This window comes from Microchirus variegatus (assembly GCF_963457635.1).
Source record: "Microchirus variegatus genome assembly, chromosome: 2".
Lineage (NCBI taxonomy): Eukaryota > Metazoa > Chordata > Actinopteri > Pleuronectiformes > Soleidae > Microchirus > Microchirus variegatus.
In genome coordinates this window covers 13,330,973-13,354,394 of record NC_139803.1, presented here as the reverse complement: position 1 = coordinate 13,354,394, position 23,422 = coordinate 13,330,973, and the positions used below count along the sequence as shown (strand labels likewise).

Here is a 23,422-nt window from a genome sequence, read left to right as displayed (position 1 = left end):
CACTTAACCCCAATGAAACTAATTAGGTCCGTGACTGAATGCTAGTCATTATAGCATGGCAGTAGATTTGTATCATTACTTGCATCCAGTGGGGATTTGTTGGCATGTTTATTGCGCCTACAGCATTTGAAAGCCACTGTTTTTGCCAGTGCATCAGTCTCATGTCTGTGTCATGTGTGGTTGTGCCCAGATTAAAAAAGCCATGTTCCATTCTATTCAATTCTATCCCAGAATTCCTCTTAAACTCTGTATTCTATTCTATTTCCTGTTTATGGACAGTAGCCGACTTGTACCTGTGGCTCGGCCCCTCCCTGTGTCCACATGCTCCAGTGCATCAGCATCAGTCAGTGCCAAGTCACCGTGACGGGAAGGTTAATCGAGCACATTTTCACATCTCATTACCATAAAAGGTGCACCATAACACTAATCACTGCATTTTACTGAGTGTAAAAATATGTGTAAATTGACATTGAATAGGATCTGTGATATTTCTTGCATCACATTAAAAAAGCACGACAGACTCTCGATTCGGTCTTTTTATAGCCCAGAACTTCGACAGTCACAGCACACTGCTGGTCCTCTGTATCATGAGGATGAAGACATGTGGGGAATTGGCAGGGAGGTTCTCACTCCCCCTTGCCTGACATTAATGACTGACACGGACTGTTCATGCCAGCAGCATCGTGAGCAGTGCCATGGTTACCTGTGTGTGGAAACCTGGTGGAAACCAAGTCATCGGGGACTTTGACTCCTCCCATCCCTCTTCTCTCTCTTCCTGCCGGCATCATAAACATGTTTACTCATCACCAAAAGAAGGGTTAAAATTACAAGTTATTCATTCCGCAAGAATAAAGCCAAAGCTTTTCCCGTTTGTGAAAACTATGCACACCAAAGGTGTTTCTCTTTGTAAAAATAAGGCTTTTTAGTGTCTCAGCAAACCATAGCAACTCCACATATCAAATACTTTAATAGACCCCTTAAATGTCAGCACACAATAACAATATAACTCGTCATATTCACATTTATTTGATACGTACCTTCTGGCTGCCATGCATGTTTGGTCCATGAGGGACTGATGGTGCAGCGAGGGGAGGAGAAAGACAGTACCACAGAGGATTTGGTCTTTGAATACACCCTGAACAGATAACAGTTGGTTAGCATCATCTCAAAGAGAAACAGGCACACACAATGCAGCTATTACATCTAGGGTAGAGATTCTGATTTGTGAAAAATGAGTTGGATGCTCTCCATGTGGACAGCTGCGGCTCTGCTGGCTCTCTGTGGGGGACAAGGTAGGCCTTTATTGTATATGCAGATGAGACAGATGTTTTGTCATCGCCAAATCGAGCGAAAAATGAAGTTAAAGTTTTTGATGATTATTCTTAATCACAGCCAAGGAGGTGTGCGAGTGATATAAGATGTAGTTATGCAGCCAGATAACCAAAGAAACAAACAGTAACATTGCCAAAAAAATTATATTTTATTCCAGGATATAGTCTGTGTGCATCTGGCTACCACCTATGCATTCACAACGAGACAAAGTCGGTGAGTTATCTGGTCATGCAAATGGTCTCCTACACCGAGGCGAAGCCTTGTGGCGGCTGGCTGCCCTGGAAGACATGCACAGTCACGTTGTACAAGATGATCCCGAGGACTGAGAACAAGACCGTGGTGATGCAGGTTGCCAAGTGCTGCGATGGCTACGTACAAGTCGGTCGCTACTGTGCCCTGCGTGAGTGTGCTGCACATCATTTATATCAGTACATGTCTGCATGCATGTGACCATGTTAGAAAGGCATAACTGCGCCCAGATTTCAATTTTGGCTTTGTAAATATCTTGTGACATAACATCATCAGATGTTGCACCGTGGACAGACAAGCGATCAGCGTGACCTTTGAGTGCATGGTGTTGTGTGCGACACACACCAGATGGAAGCACAGGACTGCGCTGCCTGCCACATAAAAGTGCTGCTAATATATGGTCTGCAACATGTTGTTTTCTTTTGAATAAAGCTGTAAACAGGAGTGGGGAATTCACTGCCAAGCCAGGAAGCTGTCCAACTGCAGATGGACGTTATCCTGGATCTGAGGACTGTGAGTGGGACATGGACTGCCCAGGCTGGCAGAAATGCTGCCAGAAACTGGGTCGCTCTCTCTGCACACATCCTGAAAGTTAGTATACATACTTCCCTGATTGAGTGTTGTTCTTATTTAGGTGTAAGTCATGTGCCAAATAACCTATTTACCCAAACCTCCTCACAGCGACCAGCCCGACACAGACAGTGCATGTGATGAAATCATATGGTGCATTATGTAATAAATCTAAAGCAACTGGCCATAAAATCCTCCTAATATGTCACAGAGACTCAGGAATAATGTTCATATAACAAACTGAACTCACCAAAATTAACAGTACATCCAAAATATTTGCATTAAAAAAATATTTTGCAGACTGCAAATCATGTTTATGTTTTGAAATCATGTTTTGGCATGTGGCGCCACCTACCGCCGTCTACCAATCATTGCAGTCAGTAGAGTCAGCTGCCGAGCAACCACGGGCTGCCAGTTACGTCAGAAAACGAAACCTTAAAGACCTCTGTATTTTGAATTTGAATGTAGTAACCGTTTTTGGCCACATTTTTACATATGGCACCTTTAAAGGCTCAATATGCAACACTTGACCTTGCATAGCCCCACGTACGTAGCTTAAATAGCAACATAATTACTTACTCCAGCTCACACAAAAGCCAGATGAGTGTGTACTGTTCCAAACCACACGCTGGTGAACTGAACTGCACTTTTACCGCCTGATCATAATGAGGCTCAAACAAAAGCTATGCTACAGCTAAGGCTAGGAGGCTAGCATGTCTATTTTGGAGCAGACTTGTAAGGGTCAGGTCACGTTCAGTGCTGCACGTGTATGTGAATCTGCATCTCAGTCCACTCCAGTCATGACGATTTTTCACCTGGAGTTTGTCCTGTTTTGTATTTCCTTTCACGATTTTAGCACTTAGTCGTACATGTGCATGTACTAGCGGACCCCCTCACACAATCTAAAGCAGAGGTCAAAGGTCAAACCTTTTTGGGGGAAAAACACAACTGTCCAGTAAGGGTGGGTGACATGAGAATAAAAATATAAGAAGTGATTCCATCGTAATACCAATACGATAAAAAAAATAATATTTATGATGCAAAATTAATCTATTCATAAAAAACATACGTAAATACATCGTTGGGGCTGCAAGTTTCCATGGTTACTGTCTTTGTTAGAGTAAAGTCCCTCTATGTATAGTCAGCGCACACTGTCATTCAAATGGCCAAAGGATGAAATTTACATCTCATGGACCCGAGCCAACCTGTGTGGACATGCGGATGTTGAAAGTACGACCTGGTCCTGCATGCATCAAGTTGTTTTTGAATCCAGGGGAAGAAGAAGAAGAATGGCGACCTCAGATTGGAGTTTGGAGCCCTATTTAGCTCGTAGACCTCTCTGGTCTCATCTATCTCCTTGTCTAAAGTAGCCAAAACTTTTTTGGAAGTAAATCGTGAGAGTCACCTTGAGCAGCACGCTACAAGTTAGTGTCTGTTGCAACATCCAGGTGGAACTCATAATTCTGACAAACACAGCATATAGGACATCCTGAAGTGGAGTTTACAGGGCATCAGTGTGACGGAGGGGGGGAGTGTTCAAATGTCCTCATCCTGTGAACATGGTAAACAGGCAAATTGAACACAGCATATTTATATACAGGGTGTGGCTTTTCCTGCGGTTCTCAAATGCGAGCGCTGGCTTCTCAAACAAGCGGCCCAATAACAACTCGCACAGGAAGAGGAGGAGGACACTTTCACTTTAAGACATCAGTACTCCACTGTATACAGTATTTATGTTTCCCCTATATGTTGTAAACAAGGTAGAATGTTGCATATTGCACCTTTACAAATCACTGCACTGCTGTGATTAAAGGGATCGTCCATTAAAACCAGTGCAAATGAATCCAAACTGGACCGTTAACTACTGTATGAAGTGGTATTGCTGCCAAGAGAGAAAGTCGTTTTGTATATATATATATATATATATATATATATATGTCTTTGTAGATAATCTGTTGGAATGTCAATCTTGTATCGTTTAACGTGTTTATGATGTACCAAACCCTCCTCTCTTGAGTTTCCATGCAGCACCACAAGGTGTAAATGAGGAAAACGTGTTTTTTTTTGTGACCTGAGTGAACTTTTTCTTTTTAAGGCTCAGCAAACAATTCTTACATCGGAGGATACCGTCTGAATGCAACAGTGACGGTGAAGGTGGATTACCAGGAGCTGATGTCGAAGGATGACGGACTTCTTAATCACACACGGTTACTGCAAGCCATGGTAAAAAAAATATATGCCTGCCAATATACTAGTACTACTACAAATAAGACAATGCCATGATTATTATACAAGGAATGTTTTGAGTATTTTGTTGAATGATAAAAGCTGATTAATTTAAGACAATGCAATATAAAATTAAAGGTGCATTATGTAATAAATCTAAAGCCATACTGGTTATAAAATCCTCCTAATATGTCACAGAGTACAGCCAGAATATTTGCATTAAAAAAAACATTTTGCAGACTGCAAATCATGTTTATGTTCTGAAATCATGTTTTGGCATGTGGCGCCACCTACCGCCGTCTACCAATCATTGCAGTCAGTAGAGTTTCAGTTGCTGAGCAACTACGGGTTGCCAGTTACGTCAGAAAACGAAACCTTAAAGACGTATTTTGAATTTGAATGTGGTAACCGTTTTTGGCCACATTCTTACATATGGCACCTTTAAAGTTTTCATATATAAAAGTGTAGAATATATGCAATCTTTACAGCATATGTACACTACACACAATAAGGGTTCCAAAAGGGTTCTTCTACAAGGGCTGAGGTTCTACCTGGAACCATTTGCTTCTGAAAAACCTTTTCCCAAAGAAAGGGTTTTTCAAGGGTTCTTGGTAACACTAATGGTTCCAGTAAGAGCCATTTTGATCCAGAGAACCCTTTAAAACCCCTTTCCTGAATAAAGGGTTTTATAAGGGTTCCTGGTGGAACCCTCCAAAAGGGCCAAAAAGGGTTCTCCTATGAGGACAAGCCGAAGAACCTTATATGGTTCTACTTAGCACTTTTATTTCTAAGAGTGTACCGTTCAAAGGTTTGGGGTCGCCTATACAATTTGTTTGTGTTTTCCATTAAAAGTCACACTTTTATTCATCAAAAGTGTTGCAAAATGAATATCATATATATATATATATATATATATACAAAAAACTAACACATTCACACTGGGGTCTCTGTGCTTCTTTCACCAACAGGTGACCGGAGCGTTGCAGATGGATGGCATTTTAGTTCATTACCTCAGCACGTGGCCCGTGCACCCGTACAGAACGGCAACCTCGCTGCTGATTGTCCTCAACACCACTCTGACACTGTCCAACGCCTTGTCGAAGCTGCATCTCCTGCTCAGACACATACAGGAGGTGTCATCTGTAACTGTGGAAGGTGAGCGGTACAGGCAACGACTGTCTCTGCGAAGCTGTGCTTGTTTTTCTTCTCTCTCTCTCTCTTTCTTTCTTTCTCTCCTTCAAAGAAATGACATTCTTGTCGAGGTTTGAGAAATGATTCACGTTGCAGAGAACATGGTGTTCAGGAAAGAATGACTCAGTCGCACCTCAGATTCTTTTCTCCCACCACTTCTATATGAGTGGCAGTCATCTGTGGGATGTTTCCTGCAATAGCGGAAAATAACACCACATGCACACACACACACACACACACACACACACACACACACACACACACACACACACACACACACACACACACACACACACACACACACACACACACACACACACATCATGAATCAGTCCTTGCTACAAAAGCACAGTAACAAGTCGTCCACTGTGCACAAACACACATCAAACATGCCTTCATAATGTTCTCTTACAGATCATTTCCTTCTCCCTGCAAAATGTAATTTCCTCTTTAATGGGGATTATTGTCAGGCTCCTGTGATAATTACTAAGCCTTGAAATTAGAAACACAAAAGAATCAGGTGATTCAAGATTTCACCGGAAAACCTTCCAAGAAATCTTTTTATTCTCAGTGTCGATGGTTTTCCTTATTCGATGTTGCTGGGTTATAATAATATGCTGTTCTCAAGTGTTTATTAGTCTTATCCAAAAATAATTATCCAGCATGGGGTAGAGATAGAGTTTATTTATACACATTTTCTTTGCTCTTCACACTCTTGTTTGTGTCCATGTTATTTTTTTTTATCACTTTAAAGGTGCAATATGTAATAAATCTAAATTGGCCATAAAATCCTCCTAATATGTCACAGAGACTCAGGAATAATGTTCATATAACAAACTGAACTCACCAACAACAACAGTACAGTCAAAATATTTGCATTAAAAAAAATATTTTGCAGACTGCAAATCATGTTTATGTTTTGAAATCATGTTTTGGCATGTGGCGCCACCTACCGCCGTCTACCAATCATTGCAGTCAGTAGAGTCTCAGCTGTCGAGCAATCACGGGTTGCCAGTTATGTCAGAAAACTAATCCTAAAAGACCTCGGTATTTTGAATTTGGATGCAGTAACCATTTTTGGCCACATTCTTACATATGGCACCTTTAATGGAGGTTTATACAATTCATGTTTGTCAGGATTGTGTCAGGATTACATTATTATGTACATTATTATTTGTATATTTTACCTTGTATAATACAAAAAAATGTGACAATAAAGAGTTATAACGAGCATTACTGCAAAAAACATCGACAACAAATAAGTCTCCACCACTCAATATATACTTTTTTCTGTCAATTACCATTGCACATTGTATTGTTGTGCATTTATTACAGTACTTCATGCACAAAACAGTCACATTTGGCATAAAATCAATCACCGACGTGATATGACAGGCAATTATTTCATCAGAGGGAAACCGGAACAAATCCAAATGAGTCCGAGACTCATCCTGCATCATCCTGCATGTAGGCAGAACGCGTTTCTGTGACAACAATGAGCCAAAGACGTCATGCCACGGCCAAGAAGATGATTGACTGATGATCTCACCGCTGACAGGATGAATGCAGAGGTTCCACCGGAACATTGTGTCCTCCCCAGATTCCATCAAAACTCATTTGACATTTAATCATTCTGCAGGAACGACTGTCCTCAATATGCGACCGATGCATGCATCCCAGATGGATTTCAACCTGCAACTTGAGAACAACTAGTAGAAGTCTGAAATATTTATTGGTTACGTGCATCACAGTGAAATAGGCAGAAATACTGATATTAATAAGTGTTTGAGCTCATAGTAAGAGTGCTGAAATGTGGCACTTTCATGGAGGACGTATTATTTAATTTTAAAGGAAATCTGCTTCAGGTCAGAGGTTGTAAGATAAGAAAATGTGTTACTGCTTACACAGTCTGAACTGTATAATCCCAGTCAAACCTTATTCTCGTGCCTGTGTGTTTGCAGATGTAGACGAGTGCACGGAGTCTGTGTTCCCCCAGTGCTCCCCTCAGGCCGACTGTAACAACACAGAGGGTTCCTACCACTGCATCTATCGCCAGGGATACAGCGATGTTGATCCGATAAATGAAATGCAGTACTCAGGTCTCAGTGTCTCAGCTATCTATTTCCTATAAGTTGTTTAATTAACATAGGATATGAAAATATCAATAAAAACATACTAAAATACAAAAAAGGCGCATTAAAAAACACTGATCAACATATTTTAGCATTTTCGGATATTTTATGCACCAAACGATTACTCGATTAATCTCTAGTAAACATTTTTGTTTTAAGTTTTGGTTAATATTACCATTAAGTTTATTAGTGGTAAAGTATGTAACTGTTAAATTCAAGTTCATGATGCAAGAAACTTAATAACATTAATAACTTAATGATAACTTAAGGGTGGAGTCTTGTGATTTTGAGCAGTACTGCTGTGGTTTGCTCATCTGGCATTTCCACCCTTTCTTCCACGTCTGTGAAACGAGGAGTGACGTTTCAGTCGTGTGATTTCTTCGTGTCACTCTCACCCTCAACTTGTTTCCATTGCACTTATTTGCATTCACCTTTGATTGAAATGTCAACCCTTTCACTTCCTTCATCTGTTTCCTTTTGTTGTCTTTTAATGAAAAACAGAAACTGTGCATAAATCACACTAATGAAACCCACCTTCCAAGTGTCCTCACAGTGAAACAAGTGCAGTGTGTATATTGCAAATGGCACTAAGTTGAACTGCAGTGGCACATTTAAAATGCTAATAAATTATGGTTTAAAATCCAGACTATGACGTACACTCAAGGGCTGAGGTTCTACCTGGAACCATTTGCTTCTGAAAAACCCTTTCCAGAAAAAAGGTTTTTTCAAGGGTTCTTGGTAACACTAATGGTTCCAGTAAGAACCATTTTAATCCAGAGAACCCTTTAAAACCCCTTTCCTGATTAAACGGTTTTGAAAGGGTTCTTGGTGGAACCCTCCAAAAGAGTTCCAGGTAGAACCCTTCCAGGTTCAGAGGGTTCTGAACCTGGAAGGGTTCTACTTAGCACTTTTATTTCTAAGAGTGTACGGATTGGATAGACGTTTTTAACGAACACAAACGTCACGTGTAGGCTGGATAAAGACTGCTTGACTTCTGCCCTTTGCTCTTAGCAGGAGACGAGTTGTGGACCGACACACAGACTCCGGTGACCGACTCTCCATCCCTGAACACAAACTACACCTCAGCCTCCAACACCACACACGTCTCTCCAGGCAACAGCACCTTCGCTTCCTTCGACTCCTCTGAGATCAGCATGACCAGAGCGCTGAGTTACACAAACTCCGTCTCTTACGATTCCTCTCCTGCTCCAGCATGGACGAGCTCTGCACCTTACACCAGCATGGAGTCACCTCTGCCGACAGCCGCATGCTGTGAGTTCTTATTTCTAATGGATGTGTCAGATCCCAAAAATCATGATGTATGAGCCAAGGTAACAACCTTCTACTCATTTATGTATATATAGATTTATATTATGCAGAAATTTGTTGTTGTCATGATTTATAGTGTAAATTGGGTCGCAATGCTTTGTCATCTTGACAAAGTAGGTTCCCATCTAAAAACTTTGAGAAGTTCACTGTCTCTCTTCTCTCCGACCCACCACCGTCCTCCAGCTCCTCCCAACATCACCTTTCTGATGTCGTCTAACGTCACTGGAACCTCCTTCGACGTGTACTGGTCCGGCCAGTTTCAGGCGAACCAGACCTACCTCGTCGTTCTAAGCAAGGGCTCAGTGGTGATCGATTCTTGGCAAACCGGTGAGACCGCGAAGGAGCTGAGGGGACTGGAACCCGGGGTCCTCTACAACGTCACAGTCACGCCTCACGCCTGCGGGAGCCAAGGAGCGGCCCTGGATATAACGGTCAAGACAGGTAATTTTAGTTGTGTGGGGATTTGACTTTGGTTTCTGCAAACCGCTCAGTGATAGGAGATCAGAACTTACAGTTAATGACTTGGAATAAAACACAGAAGGTATACACAACAAGAAGATTCATAGTTTGAATCCTAGTGCGGGGCCTTTATGTACTGTCCAGTTTCCCCCGACAGTCCAAAGACATGATTGGAGTTAAGGGTTATCAAACTCATATGACCTTGTCTAGCCTGGTCAAGAGTCTAGTGAAAAGTAGTGGGGAAAAAACAACCGTTCAGTAGGAGGTGGACAATATGAGTTTGAAATTACAACATAGTCCATATATATAGTCCATCATGGCATTGCATTTCACAGAATTTCAAAGTAAAAGCGTTTGTTTTGATATGGAATGATGTACACTATGTGTTAAACGCATATATAAGATGCAAAAAATAAAAACTGACAGAAATAAATTAAAATTTAAGAAAATAATGATGTGGAAAACTGTAATTAAAACACTCAACATGCCTGTATATACAGTATATATAATTTATTTTTAAAATACAATACATTTTGTAATGCAATAATTATTATACCATTCAATAGCCTCTTATAACATTATATTAAGTGGTGGGCCATATGTAATTGAATGGGGGGGCCCATGCACCGCCAGTTTGACACCTTTACAATGACTGTGGGTGTAGTTTTATACTGATTCCTGCATAGTAAATCAAACATACGGCAACCTCTTAAAACACATCACACACACACACACACACACACACACACACACACACACACACACACACACACACACACACACACACACACACACACACACACACACACACACACACACACAGAGTAAGTCCTGTCCTCCTCTTCTCCTTTGGGGAATGAGCTTCTCTGTGGATGTTGCTTCCTGCACGCCTGCCGACAGCCAATCATGAGCTCTGTGTGTTTACAGGCTCACTGACTCTGATGAGATTAACTCCTCGTGCACTGAAATTCGATATAGAATTTTTGATATAGGCTGAAACAGAGGAAGGTCACTACCTACTAAGAGCAGTGGAGTTCGATACCCAGCCTTACTGATAACCTGCCCTTAGTGTATCTGACTCCTACAACCCTTAATTTGGTGGAGGCATGGATGACTCGTTATGATTCAGCTGTTGTTGTTGTTTTTGTTTCTGTTAGAGGGAAAATTCCTTCTTTCACCATATAGGGCCATGGATTGTTGACATAAAGCTTTTCTTTGTAGATTGTCAGACCCTTGACGCCACAGCTCGACTCACCAACATCGACTTCACTCCTGACCTGCAGAACACCAGCAGCGAGGCCTACATAAACATCACGAGAAGTATACAAGACGAGGTACGTTTGTTACAAAAGGGTTTTGTCCAGTGACGGTCGATAAGCTGTATCACAACGGTTTTCCTCTGTCGCCAAACAGATCTACGAGTCTCTGTCGCCAGAGATGAAGGCCATGGTGGATTCAGGCCTGGTGAGAATCGAGATCACAAACCTCTCACAGGGCAGCGTTGTGGTCAGCTTCATGTTCGTCTTCAGCCCCAGTCAAAGCCACGACATCAGAAATGTGTCCATTGCTCTGCTGAACTCCCTGAAGAACAGCTCCAAATACACCGTGGACGAAAACAACACAAGCATTAATGGTACGTTCTGTGTTTTTTTCAAGCCCAGTCGAAGGTCAAATTCATTTTAGTGACTCAGACTAAGATTCAGGTAATGAAGACTACCCAGATTCTACTTTAGCCCTTCTATGGAAACCAAGATGTTCACTTTACTCAGACTCTGGGCCTTGTGACTCTGTTTGAAAATGTGAATCTGTTTGTCAAACCACATAAAACCCCCTAAAATGTTTGTTTACTTTTTGTAGATTTTGATGAATGTACATCAGGCAGCCATGACTGCTCCCAGTGGGCTAATTGTACAAACACATTTGGTTCTTACACATGTGTCTGCAAGAATGGATATACAGACAGCAACTCAGACCGGCCCGGACGAGTGTGTTCATGTAAGTGTTAGACTGATTAAGTGTTAGATTAGATTAAGGATGTTTTTGTATTTTGTAACCCAAATATTTTGTCTTGTGCAGCCATTACGACATCGGAGACAACTAGTGACCCCGTTTTAACCCCTACAACCACCATAACTAACCCAATAACCACCACTGCTGCTCCAGTAACAACCACGACAGCCCCGGGTACCACCACAACCATTAATATTGCCCCAGTTCCCGTCATCACCGCCACCTCTATAACCACCACTACTGCTCCATTAACCACCACTGCAGGCCCAGTTACCGTCACCACCACCCCAATAACCACCTCTATAGCCCCAGCTACCATCACCACCACTCCCGCCCCAGTTACTGTCACCACCACCCCAATAACCACCACTACCGCCCCAGTTACCATAACTACCACCCCAATAACCACCACTACCATCAATACTGCCCCAGTTACCGTCACCACCACCACCCCAATAACCACCACTACCGCCCCAGTTACCATAACTACCACCCCAATAACCACCACTACCGCCCCAGTTACCATAACTACCACCCCAATAACCACCACTACCGCCCCAGTTACTATAACTACCACCCCAATAACCACTACTACTGCCCCAGCTACCGTCACCACCACCCCAATAACCACCACTACCATCAATACTGCCCCAGCTACCGTCACCACCGCCCCAATAACCACTACTACCGCCCTAGCTACCATCACCACCACCCCATTACCCACCACTACCATCAATACTTCCCCAGCTACCGTCACCACCACCCCAATAACCACTACTACCGCCCCAGTGACCATCACTACCACCCCAATAACCACCACTACTGTTCCAATAACCACCTCTACAGCCCCAGTAACTACCACAGCAACCCCGGTTACCACCACTTCTGCGGCAGTAACCACCACTCTTTCCCCAACAACGACCCCTGCCCCGCCAATAATGACCACAACCACTACAATGACATCCATTACTTCTTCTCCATCCGCCAATGTCTCGACCACAACCAATTTCCGGAGAACCATCTCAACGTCGGGGGCCATCTCAGTGAGCTGCAGGGTCGCTGATATCACCGTGACAGTTGCCAGAGATTTTCTTCAGGACTCCAAAGTCAGAGAAAGTGACTTATACTTGGGCTTACTGGAATGTGGCGTCGATGGAGGCAATGCCACCCATGCGCAGCTGACCGTGGCCTGGGACGAGTGTGCCACCGTGCTCGAGCAAGTAAGACTTTTGTCCTTGCATGCTCGTCCTTCTTCTTCTCTAAAGCTGAAGCTCGTAAAAGTTAAAACTGCTTTCCAACTTCCGTGATTTTAGAACGATACCTGCTACACAGCGTCTGTAACCCTGTTCAGCATCATGGCAAACGACAGGGAGGAGGCACCCACGATTCAGCTGGAGGTGCCCGTCATGTGCACCTACCCGAAACGCATGGTCATCTCAGCTGACTTCAGCTCCACTGGGTATGACGCGCTTCACATACAGTCATGACAAACTCAGTATGAGCTATTAGCCCCAAACCAAATTCCATGACATTTAAAGGTGCCATATGTAAGAATGTGGCCAAAAACGGTTACTACACTCAAATTCAATTTTCTGGCGTAACTGGCAACCTGTGATTGCTCGGCAGCTGAGACTCTACTGACTGCAATTATTGGTAGACGGCGGTAGGTGGCGCCACATGCCAAAACATGATTTCAAAACATAAACATGATTTGCAGTCTGCAAAATATTTTTTTTAATGCAAATATTTTGTCTGTACTGTTGTTGTTGGTGAGTTCAGTTTGTTATATGAACATTATTCCTGAGTCTCTGTGACATATTAGGAGGATTTTATGGCCAGTTGCTTTAGATTTATTACATAATGCACCTTTAATTACTTTAAAATTAAAATAATTTGGATTATTTAGCCTTTCGCATGCACTTCAGGCAAGGGCCGTGTTTAAGGGAGGATGCATCTTGCATTATCGTGTTTCTACAGCAGCCTCAATGCTAAAGTCTAAAGACACGTTTTTTGGTATGTGAAGGCCACCGTAGTTCCCTGATGCACATGATTCCTCTTGGTTGGATTTTACATTGCTATAACACTTTATTTTTGGGGGGAACTTCTCACAAATTTCTCAAAAAATACTGTATGTCGAGAGCTAAAATCTATGAACAAGTGGAACGTGGTACTTGTAAGTTTTAAGCTACATTTATGCATTATGAACATGTAGTATATGTAATCCTGTTTTCCAAAATGTTGCCCTCAATAAACCTTATAGACTATAACTTTAAAATGTTCTGTTGGCCTTGCACCTTTAAAGGAGTGGTATTATGTGCATATAATCTCCAATCACGTCTATGAACACATGAATACAAATAGTTCCAGGTGAATTTATGAATTTATATGTTTTGCATCCACCTCCAGGTACGACACGATCAAAGATGTCATCACGGGCTTGGGATCATTCCAAGTGATGGTGCAGCTGATGAACGGCACGGCGCCTCTGCCGAGCAACTACAGCCTGTCCGCGGAGGAGCAGGTGGTGGTGGAGGTCAGCCTGAACACGTCCTCGGATCAGATCAAAGTGGTCATCAACAAGTGCTGGGCCACGTCGACGCCCAACCCTGCAGATACGCGGGGAGCCACTTTCCTGGAGAACGGGTCTGCTTTAATGCACATACTGAACCTTTCACAACACCATTCCATTACTGTTATAACCTTTATTCTTTTATTTTTGAAGAATTGAAACAAGAAGAAAAACAGATTTTTCCCATATCATCAACATGAAGCGCTCCTCGTGCTTTTCTGAATAAAATACCATGTAGCGAGCGCTCACATTTCCATGACAACACTGTAATTGCTGGGTTTGCTTGAAGACCTAAAAATAGACCCATGGACTAAAAAAGGTTGGGAACACGTGCTCTGATTCACGAGCCTATAATAATAATAATAATAATAATGATGTTTTAATGATGATAGGTCAAACATTACACTCGCAAGAATACTGGTTGAATATTCTCATGCTTATAAGCATAGGATTATATAGATAGAGATAAATCATGCACATGTATCCAAGAGGGAAGGAGGTAACATTCACAAAATTATGGTAAACAGGCATGAGGAAAATCAGTGTGTGCAATCAGGGAAAATATAAGAGCATGAACAGGACGTAGATATAATTATTTAAACAATTACTGCATATATAAGTACAAAATAAAACAAGAAACTGCAAAGTGCTGAACAACAAAAATTAAGAAACACAAAAGGAAGTTCAAACAGAGGTTTAAAAGGTCAGAGAAAACCTAAATATCAAATGAAAAAAACTACAGACATTTAAAGTCCAAATATTCTCAAAGAAAAGGGGGAAAAAACAACAACAATGCTTTTTGAAGTATCTGCTTACATCTTGTTTTCATGATTTTTGCTCACTTATGCTCACTACCTCTGTTATTAAGATACCATGAATGAGGAATAACTGGTGAACAGTGGGATTATATGGGATTATATTCAGTTTGTAGACATATTAGAGGATTTTCTTTTGAGAATAAAGCAGTAATATTACTAGAATAAACTTGTAATGTTAAAAAAAAACAACTTATAATATTATGAGAATAAAGTAATTATTAATCAAGCAAATACGATCCGCTGTAACCTGTGAGAATATGAGAAACTTTATTCTCATAAGATTTAGATTTTTTTGTTGTTTGGCCCTAACTGTTACATATGAAACCACATGAGATGCATTCAAAGACAAAAACATCCCCTGTCTCTCACCCTGTTTTCCCACAGCTGCTCTCTTAACCCGTTCACTCGGGTGTTGAGCAACGGGAACTCCAGCACGTCCCGCGTGTCTGTGCAGATTTTCTCCGTCGTCAACCTGAACGTGATCTATCTGCACTGCCAGGTCTACATCTGTGTGCAGCTTGGATCAGACACCTGTGTGCCTGTGAGTGCAGCCTGTACAGAACACCACATAGTCAGGATTTATTTCAAATAATAATAATAATGATATGTATAAGCCCTCCTTCCTCATCTTTGCTCGTGGTGTCTTTGCAGGACTGTCAACAAAGAACAGGTCGATCTTCAAAAACACTTGCATCAACTATTGGCAGCGCTGGACCTCTGTACAAATTATTTCAAGGTGAGTACGGTGACCTTGTTTTATGTAGCAATGTGGGCTTTAAAGCTGCAGTGCGTAAGTTTTGTCAATGTTATTATTGTGTCTGTTTAGTCTTTATGGACAGAAAAGATGTGACATTTTGCTGCGTCCTGCATCTGAAAACAGGCTCTGTCAAGCAATCCTATCAGACCTGACTGATGGAGCGTTTGTGTGTATACACCGGTAGTGCAGGGGTGGGTGGAGACAATCAAACTGCTGAGTTTTTTGAGCAGGAGAATTCTCATTTCTGAAACACTGCGATGTGCAATGGTGCTGTTGCCTCCGTCTGTCCTGAATCACTTCCTGTGTGCAGCGCCGCTAGCTAATTGCCGCTATCCTGAGATACACAGAGATGAGTCGTGTGGAGATAATAGGCTTAATCAACGTTGTAAAAACTCATTGAATCTAAGAGACCTTTGTCAATATTTTAAAGTTGCACACTACAGCAGGGGTCTCAAACTCAATTGACCTGGGGGCCAATGCTCATCTATTGTGGTCAAGAGGGGGCCGGCCTAAGTGGGAAAAAAAGTGGGAAAAAAACCAACTGTTGCATCATAATATCACACGTATACTTAATAATACTATTTATGATGCAAAATTAATGTATTAATATCAAAAACAGACATTTATTTTAAATTACATAAATAATAGTGTGGACAACTGTTATTAAAATTGGTACCAGGAGTCATTTCGGGGCCACTGCTATTCGTGGCTCGGGCCCTAACAAGCGTATATGTAATTGAATATTGTATATGGCCGCATGTAATTGATTGGGGGGGCCGCATGTGGCCCCCGGGTCGCCATTTTGAGACCCCTGCACTACAGTTTGAAGTATCCATTATACACTTGAGTGTCTTCTGTCTTTTAAAATTCAAAATGGTCCATTAGGCTGTTTGATGATAATAGTGCGGCTGCTTCATAATCTCGATCAGTGGTTCTCAAACGTTTTATAGCAAGTACCACCTGAGAAAATATTGAGCTTGAGGAACCACTCATGGTACATGTCCCACAGTTTGAGAACCATGGACCTAGATGTTGTCTTTTTTTGTCAGCATACATGTTATATATGAAATAATTGGTTTCACAACTCTTTACTCCTCATTTGAGTGACTTTTGACCTCTAAACTCGTTTTCTAGAAGTGCCCATGGAGCAAGAATATGAGACAGCTCATATCGTTGGCTTCGCTTGTCTGGGAGTGGGTCTGTGCCTCTTCTTCCTCATTGCTTTCGCCTGCCTCTTCTACTACCAGAGGAACCGCATCGGACACTACAACTTCAACGTCAAACCCAAGCAGGAGACCTTCACCTACCTTAACTTCAACACATAGTCACACAATTGGAAAAATGGCACCAGTAAATACATTCATTTACAGTGCAGTTGCCACTAGGTGTCACTGCTGAGCCACGCACACAGAAGTCCCAATCAAATCTTGCAAATCTTTGCACATTATGAATTAACTTAAAGATTAAATACAAATTATTTTTTACATTTTATCGCCCTGATGTACATATTTTGTCCAAGATTTAAAAATAAATTAATATATAATTACATTTTACACAGCAATGTCAAATAAAGACAGATATATGACGACAGATATATTTAGGCATATGTTCAAAATGTTTACATTTTTTTTCCTATGGTGATTTTGAATGTTTTCATCATGAATGGGTAGACATTTAGACATTAAGTGTATAAATGGTGACATCCGTGCAATGCAACAACCACACACTTACAATAATGTTCATTTCCTTTTTTAGCTGCTATTTCAAACCATCGCACATCTTTAAATAATTACTCTGCCTTCACTTTTGCACACTTTTGCTTGTACTTGTGTTGCGACGACAATAAACATGCTATGTGTGAATGCAGCCACGCGGGGGCGCTCTTGGCACAATTCCTTGGGCTCTAAAAGTCAGTGAAAAAATGGCTTCCTCCATGTACAGAGACAAGATGTTTACTGTGTGAACAGGAGGAAAAAGATGAGTTTCACATGTTGTTTGTGGAGACGGAGGAGACTCTTCCTCGATGCCATTCACGCGTGCACACACACTTTTCCCATAATCCCACATTGTTGACGACAGGGTCAGAAGCTCCTCATCGTCAACGATGAAGGGACTGAATACTAAACAGCAAACGCTTTTTCCCCCCCTTCCTCTTTAAGGGGGGGACGTCCCTGGAGAATGTGTGGCAAAGGATGGCTTACAACCAGCTGGAGGACTGCGAATTCCCCGCCTCTTAATTAACCCATTCTGGCCCACCGTCTGCGGGCTTGGCAACCTGTCTCCATGGCAACAGCCCCCAGTGTAGGGATGGAGGGAATAATGGATAGAAGGGAGGGAGGGGGTTACGCCGATCATAGTGGGAGAGCGGGTGAACCAGCTCAGTTCAAAAAGCGCGAAATCGGAGGCTTTTATTATGAATATAACATGCAATCGTAAAGATGAGCAACATCCGTGTTGTTAAAATACAGAGAAACATGTCTGTGGAGTGAGTCCTGTAGTCATTACTCTGCCTTTGGGGATCAGGAAGATGGACTGGAGGAGAAATTGGCTTTGGACATCCCATATAATAGCTGTAACATGATCTATGTGTCCTCCTCTTCCACTCATCCATCTATTTCTCTGTTCATCCAGGTGGAAAAGTGAAAAACAGGAGAATTTTGAGGGGATATTTTACGGTTAGGGTTAGAAAACAGGGTTTAGGACAGGGTTAAAGGTCATGTAGGATGCCGTACAAGAATGTGTGTGTGTGCGTTTCTCGCTCACTCATTCAGGTCATAACTACAATTATTATCATTACTATTAAACCTTGTTATTGTGCGGGTTATAAAGCAGCTCATGTCATGGACTGTAATCCTGGTCACCTGTCACGTGACTTACACTCATCAACAGTGATGGAATAATTGCTTATGTAGGTCAGGGTTGACTGTCTCCTCATTTTAAATAATTAAAGAGTGAGTCTAGAGTATGTTTCTAGACCACGGGTTTGCAACCTTTAGAATGAAAAGAGCCATTTTTTGTCCCCATTACACCCAAATATAATTAATCTGGAGCCGCAAAAACCTATTTTTTCCTTAAAATTAGCATAATATCACATGAAAATTTGATACCCAACCTCTAAAGCAGTGGTGCCAAACTCATTTTTCACTGAGGGCCACATCAGCATAATGGTTACCCTTAAAGAGCCAGATGTAACCGTCATACAGAATAAATGTAACTCAGTGTAACCAAATATTATGTCAAATAAAGGTAACTACTCTGTAACATATTCCTAAATAACAGGATTGCGTCACTTTGCGGGTAACACAATCACCATGCATTGTGGGAAATGTCGTATATGGTTAACGCACACCTTAAAGCAGCATATTTTATTTTATTTATTTATTTTAACAGATTTTTAAGACCAATTAATTATTCGCGGGCCACATAAAATGACGTGACGGGCCACATCTGGCTGCCGGGCCTTGAGTTTGACACGTGTGCTCTAAAGAGTCGAAAACCAACTTTGACTTGAAATAAAAAACGATTTTGTGTAAATTACATCTGAGAAAATCACTGATATCTTCAGGTATATTTTACTTTTACTGACATTTCTCATAATTTAGTGTTTAATGATTTGGTAATACGGACATAAATGCAAATCACTGCCTGTCCTGCTCGTTTTAGATGTTTCTCTGCTCCAACACACCCGATTCTAATTGTCACCTTGTTATTATGAAGCTCTGCAGGTGTGTTGGAGCAGGGCACCATTTCCAGTTTCCAGGGTTTCCTAATAATTTGAAATACTGATTTTCTGTGAGAAAAAACCCCAATAAAATCTTCAGAAGAACTACTTAATTGCAGGTGTATCAGTTGAAAATATGGTCGATTTTCCTTTTATTTTCGTACTAGGACAAAGTAGTGTGTTTCCAGGAATATTTTCAGTATTTCAGCTCAGTTTTTTTAAAGGCACAGTGAGTAACGTTTCCAAAAACTCTTGCTGAAGTTTGTCATCATCAAGAAGCTTCAGAGAAGTTTTATTGTACTTTGGTGTGACTGACACAGGTTTGACTCCATGTTAGACTTTTACACACAATGACACACATGTTTTTTTTGTGTGTCATTGTGAGCTTCACCGCTCACACAAGTGAAGGTGAGTCAGCAGATGCAAAAACGTGGCTCAAACATAATCAAAATCCAACACAAAAAGCACCACTGTCATCGAAACAACTGCCTTTCTGTGGCCCATCTCCACCCCTGACCCTCTCTCTAAACCCAGCCTACTACAAGAGACCAGAGCCAGGTTACAAACATGCTCATATAGCTGACTGATTACCTGACTCTGTCCAGCTGTCTGATCACCGGCTGAGCCACGCCTCTCTCTCCTGAAGCAGCCGCTGCTCTAACCACAGCCCTCTGCCACAGTCATTAAAAGTCTGTAACTTACTGCCGAAGTTACCACAGTTTAACTCTTTACACTGACCAAATATGTCCAACCATAATCCTGTTTTTGCACACTGAGAGACACAAAAACTCAATTATTTTTTATGGTTTATACTGTTCAAATGCCAAATTTAACATCCAAAATCTCTTGTTCTCATACAACTTTAGAGTAAAACTTCTAAGTAGTCTGTCTCAAAGGACAATTTCTGGCAATTTTCTGGGTAAAATAAGCAGAAAAGTCTACACTCTTAAAAGTGCTAAGTAGAACCATATAAGGTTCTTCGGCTTGTCCTAATAGGAGAACCCTTTTGGCTCCAGGTAGAACCTTTATGAAAAGGTTCCTGGAAACCTTTTGAAGGGTTCCACCAAGAACCCCTTTAAAACCCTTTATTCAGGAAAGGGGTTTTAATTAAAGGGTTCTCTGGATCAAAATGGTTCTTACTGGAACCATTCATGTTACCAAGAACCCTTTCATGAAGAACGTGTTTTTCAGAAAGCAAATGGTTCCAGGTAGAACCTCAGCCCTTGTAGAAGGACCCTTTTGGAACCCTTATTTCTAAGAGTGAAGACGGACATTTAGAGGCTCAGGTGTTATTGTTCACTACCATTAGCTTAATTTAGCAGGATGTTTTTTTTTGTCGCTTTCTCAGGACTTATCTCCGCACACCAAAAGTCAGACTACACTTTAAACCTTTTTATATGCATCAGCATGTTTCACTTCTCTCATTCTTCTACGCAACATTGTCAACACTGTGCGTCTTATATTGAAATCCGTGTGAAACCTGTGATGTTTTAAATGATTTGTGTGTTGCATCACAGTGGCTGATGAAGACTGACAGCCTTGAGTGTTTGTTACTCCCACCTCCTCCTCCTCCTCCTCCTCCTCCTCCTCCTCCTCCTCCTCTGCTTCTTGTTCAAGACAATAGTGCACAATTACACAGATCCTGCAAACGTTCGTCACCAACGATTGTGTGTGTGTGTCGAGACGTCACTGAAGCAGCGAGATGAAACTTGTGTGTGTGTGAGCTTGTCAGTGGTCATTTACAGTTATTACAGTTCCCTAACGAGGAGCACAATCAATGGCGACACAGGCGCTGCTTCTCGTCACTGAGGCCATTAACCAGCTGCTTTATCGAGCCGCTCTCCCTTCGCTGTCGTTCCTCTTCCTTCGTTTCACACAAGGCCAAGAATTATACTTCCAAAAATACACTTTCACAGTAAAGTCGGTAATCCATCACACATTACCGTTTTTGTTGTAGGTCAAGACACCTGATAGGAAGTGCAGGTTTTTTTTTTTTTAGCACATCAGGAAGGAGAGAATCTTCGTACTGTCTTTGTTTATTTTTTGTTTTATGATTCCAGGTCATAGAGTGTTCAAACCACATATGATACGTTGACACTTTGCTCTAAAGATGGACGACTCTTGGTCTGAAACTAGAATCGCACAAAGGATTCTTTTGAATTTAATTGAATTGAATAATTTGACACTTAAAGGTGCATTATGTAATAAATCTAAATCAACTGGCCATAAAATCCTCCTAATATGTCACAGAGACTCAGGAATAATGTTCATATAACAAACTGAACTCACCAACAACAACAGTACAGACAAAATATTTGCATTAAAAAATATATTTTGCAGACTGCAAATCATGTTTATGTTTTGAAATCATGTTTTGGCATGTAGCGCCACCTACCACCGTCTACCGATCATTGCAGTCGGTAGAGTCTCAGCTGCCGAGCAACCACGGGTTGCGAAACCTAAAAGACCTCGGTATTTTGAATTTGAATGTAGTAACCGTTTTTGGCCACATTCTTACATATGGCACCTTTAAATATTTCAACATTATAAATATTAGACGTCTATGCTTGTATGTCATTCCCTAAATGACCATAAAGACATTATTTTCTGTATCTGCAACAAACTGCTTCAGATTCTTTCCAGGCCTCATCCCAACTCACCTGAGCTTGTTGGAAATCATTGAAGTAGTTTTCTAAGTAACTGTGCCAACACTGATTGATTGATTTTTAGAGAAAATATGTCCAGCTCAAATGGGCTTACACCACCATTATTATTGAGAGATGCAGAGCAGCAAGTCACAGTGGAACATAATTCACAAATAATACCTTTCAACACCTTTATAGTAAACTTAAAGAACCATAAATCGTCTCCTACTTAAGTGTAAAGTGTAAACTTGAAAATTGTGCATAATTTTTTTTAAGACAGTCTAAAGCAGTAGAATCACAGATGACGCAGTGACACCAGAGGTCTTTCCTCGTGTTCTTCTTCCTCGACAAAACCTGCATTATTCATAATATGCTGCTGCAGCTCATGTTGCCTGGAGCATCAAAGCTGCTGTTTGTGCCGGTGTGGTTTGTGTGAGTTTGAAGTTGCTGGATTTTTACTGATTTTAAACCTTTTTTTTTTTAAACATTTAACAACTTTTTTTAATCATTTCAATTTGGCAAGGTGGTCACTGACACATTTTACTGCAGGGTGGCAGAGTCAGAAGAGATATTTCAGGTTTTCAATCCTTTTCCTAGGACCTGTATGTTTTAGAGCGGCATCTACATTCTTAGAAATAAAAGAGCTAAGTAGAACCATATAAGGTTCTTCGGCTTGTCCTCATAGGAGAACCCTTTTTGGCTCCAGGTAGAACCTTTTTATAACGGTTCCACCAAGAACCCTTTTGAAGGATTCCACCAAGAACCCTTTTAAAACCCTTTTTTTATTCAGGAAAGTGGTTTTAAAGGGTTCTCTTGATCAAAATGGTACTTACTGGAACCATTAGTGTTACCAAGAACCCTTAAAAAAACATTTTTTTGTCAGTTTTATTAATTTCTTCCAATCCCAACTTCCTCTGTTGTTGTGGGAATGAGACATGTATCTCATATCCACCGTCTGATGGTCAAATAACACATTTATCTCTGAGAATTTGTTGTTGGGTGAAATAACCCTTTAATCGATTACTAAATGCATGGTGAAATATTTTGATAATCGCTTACTCAGTTTGACTGTTTTTTTTATATAATTAACACACATGTTCTGATTTTTTTCACTGACATTTTTATGATTTCTTTGCACCATATAACTAATAATAATCATTAGAACTGAATCATTTTGGTTTGTGGACAAATCAAGACATTTGAGAACGTCATCACTGATCAACATTTTTCAACATTATACGCACCAAACTAGAACTCGAGTAATCAAGATAATAATCAACAGATTAATCAGCCCCAGAAACATCTAAAACGTTCAAGGAAGTTGGTCTAGGGTTGAGAAACCCAGCTTTAAACAAACTTTAAGTGAAGAATCATTGAGTTCCCTGCATGCACTCTTGGAAATAAGGGTTCCAAA

The 23,422-nt window shown here is 41.1% G+C and overlaps 1 protein-coding gene across 1 annotated transcript; it reads left to right on the top strand.

Annotated features, from left to right (window-relative positions):
- Positions 1 to 1,231: 1,231 nt before the first annotated feature.
- Positions 1,232 to 16,967, top strand: umodl1 (uromodulin-like 1; the record flags this gene model as incomplete). Its single annotated transcript, XM_083910554.1, has 17 exons — positions 1,232 to 1,292; positions 1,490 to 1,732; positions 2,014 to 2,172; positions 4,247 to 4,374; positions 5,346 to 5,532; positions 7,530 to 7,667; positions 8,715 to 8,972; positions 9,213 to 9,470; positions 10,710 to 10,822; positions 10,902 to 11,121; positions 11,346 to 11,483; positions 11,565 to 12,718; positions 12,812 to 12,957; positions 13,905 to 14,141; positions 15,270 to 15,426; positions 15,537 to 15,621; positions 16,777 to 16,967. 17 exons carry the CDS (start codon positions 1,232 to 1,234, stop codon positions 16,965 to 16,967), a joined length of 3,873 nt encoding a protein of 1,290 aa, XP_083766680.1.
- Between the last annotated feature and the right edge of the window lie 6,455 nt (positions 16,968 to 23,422).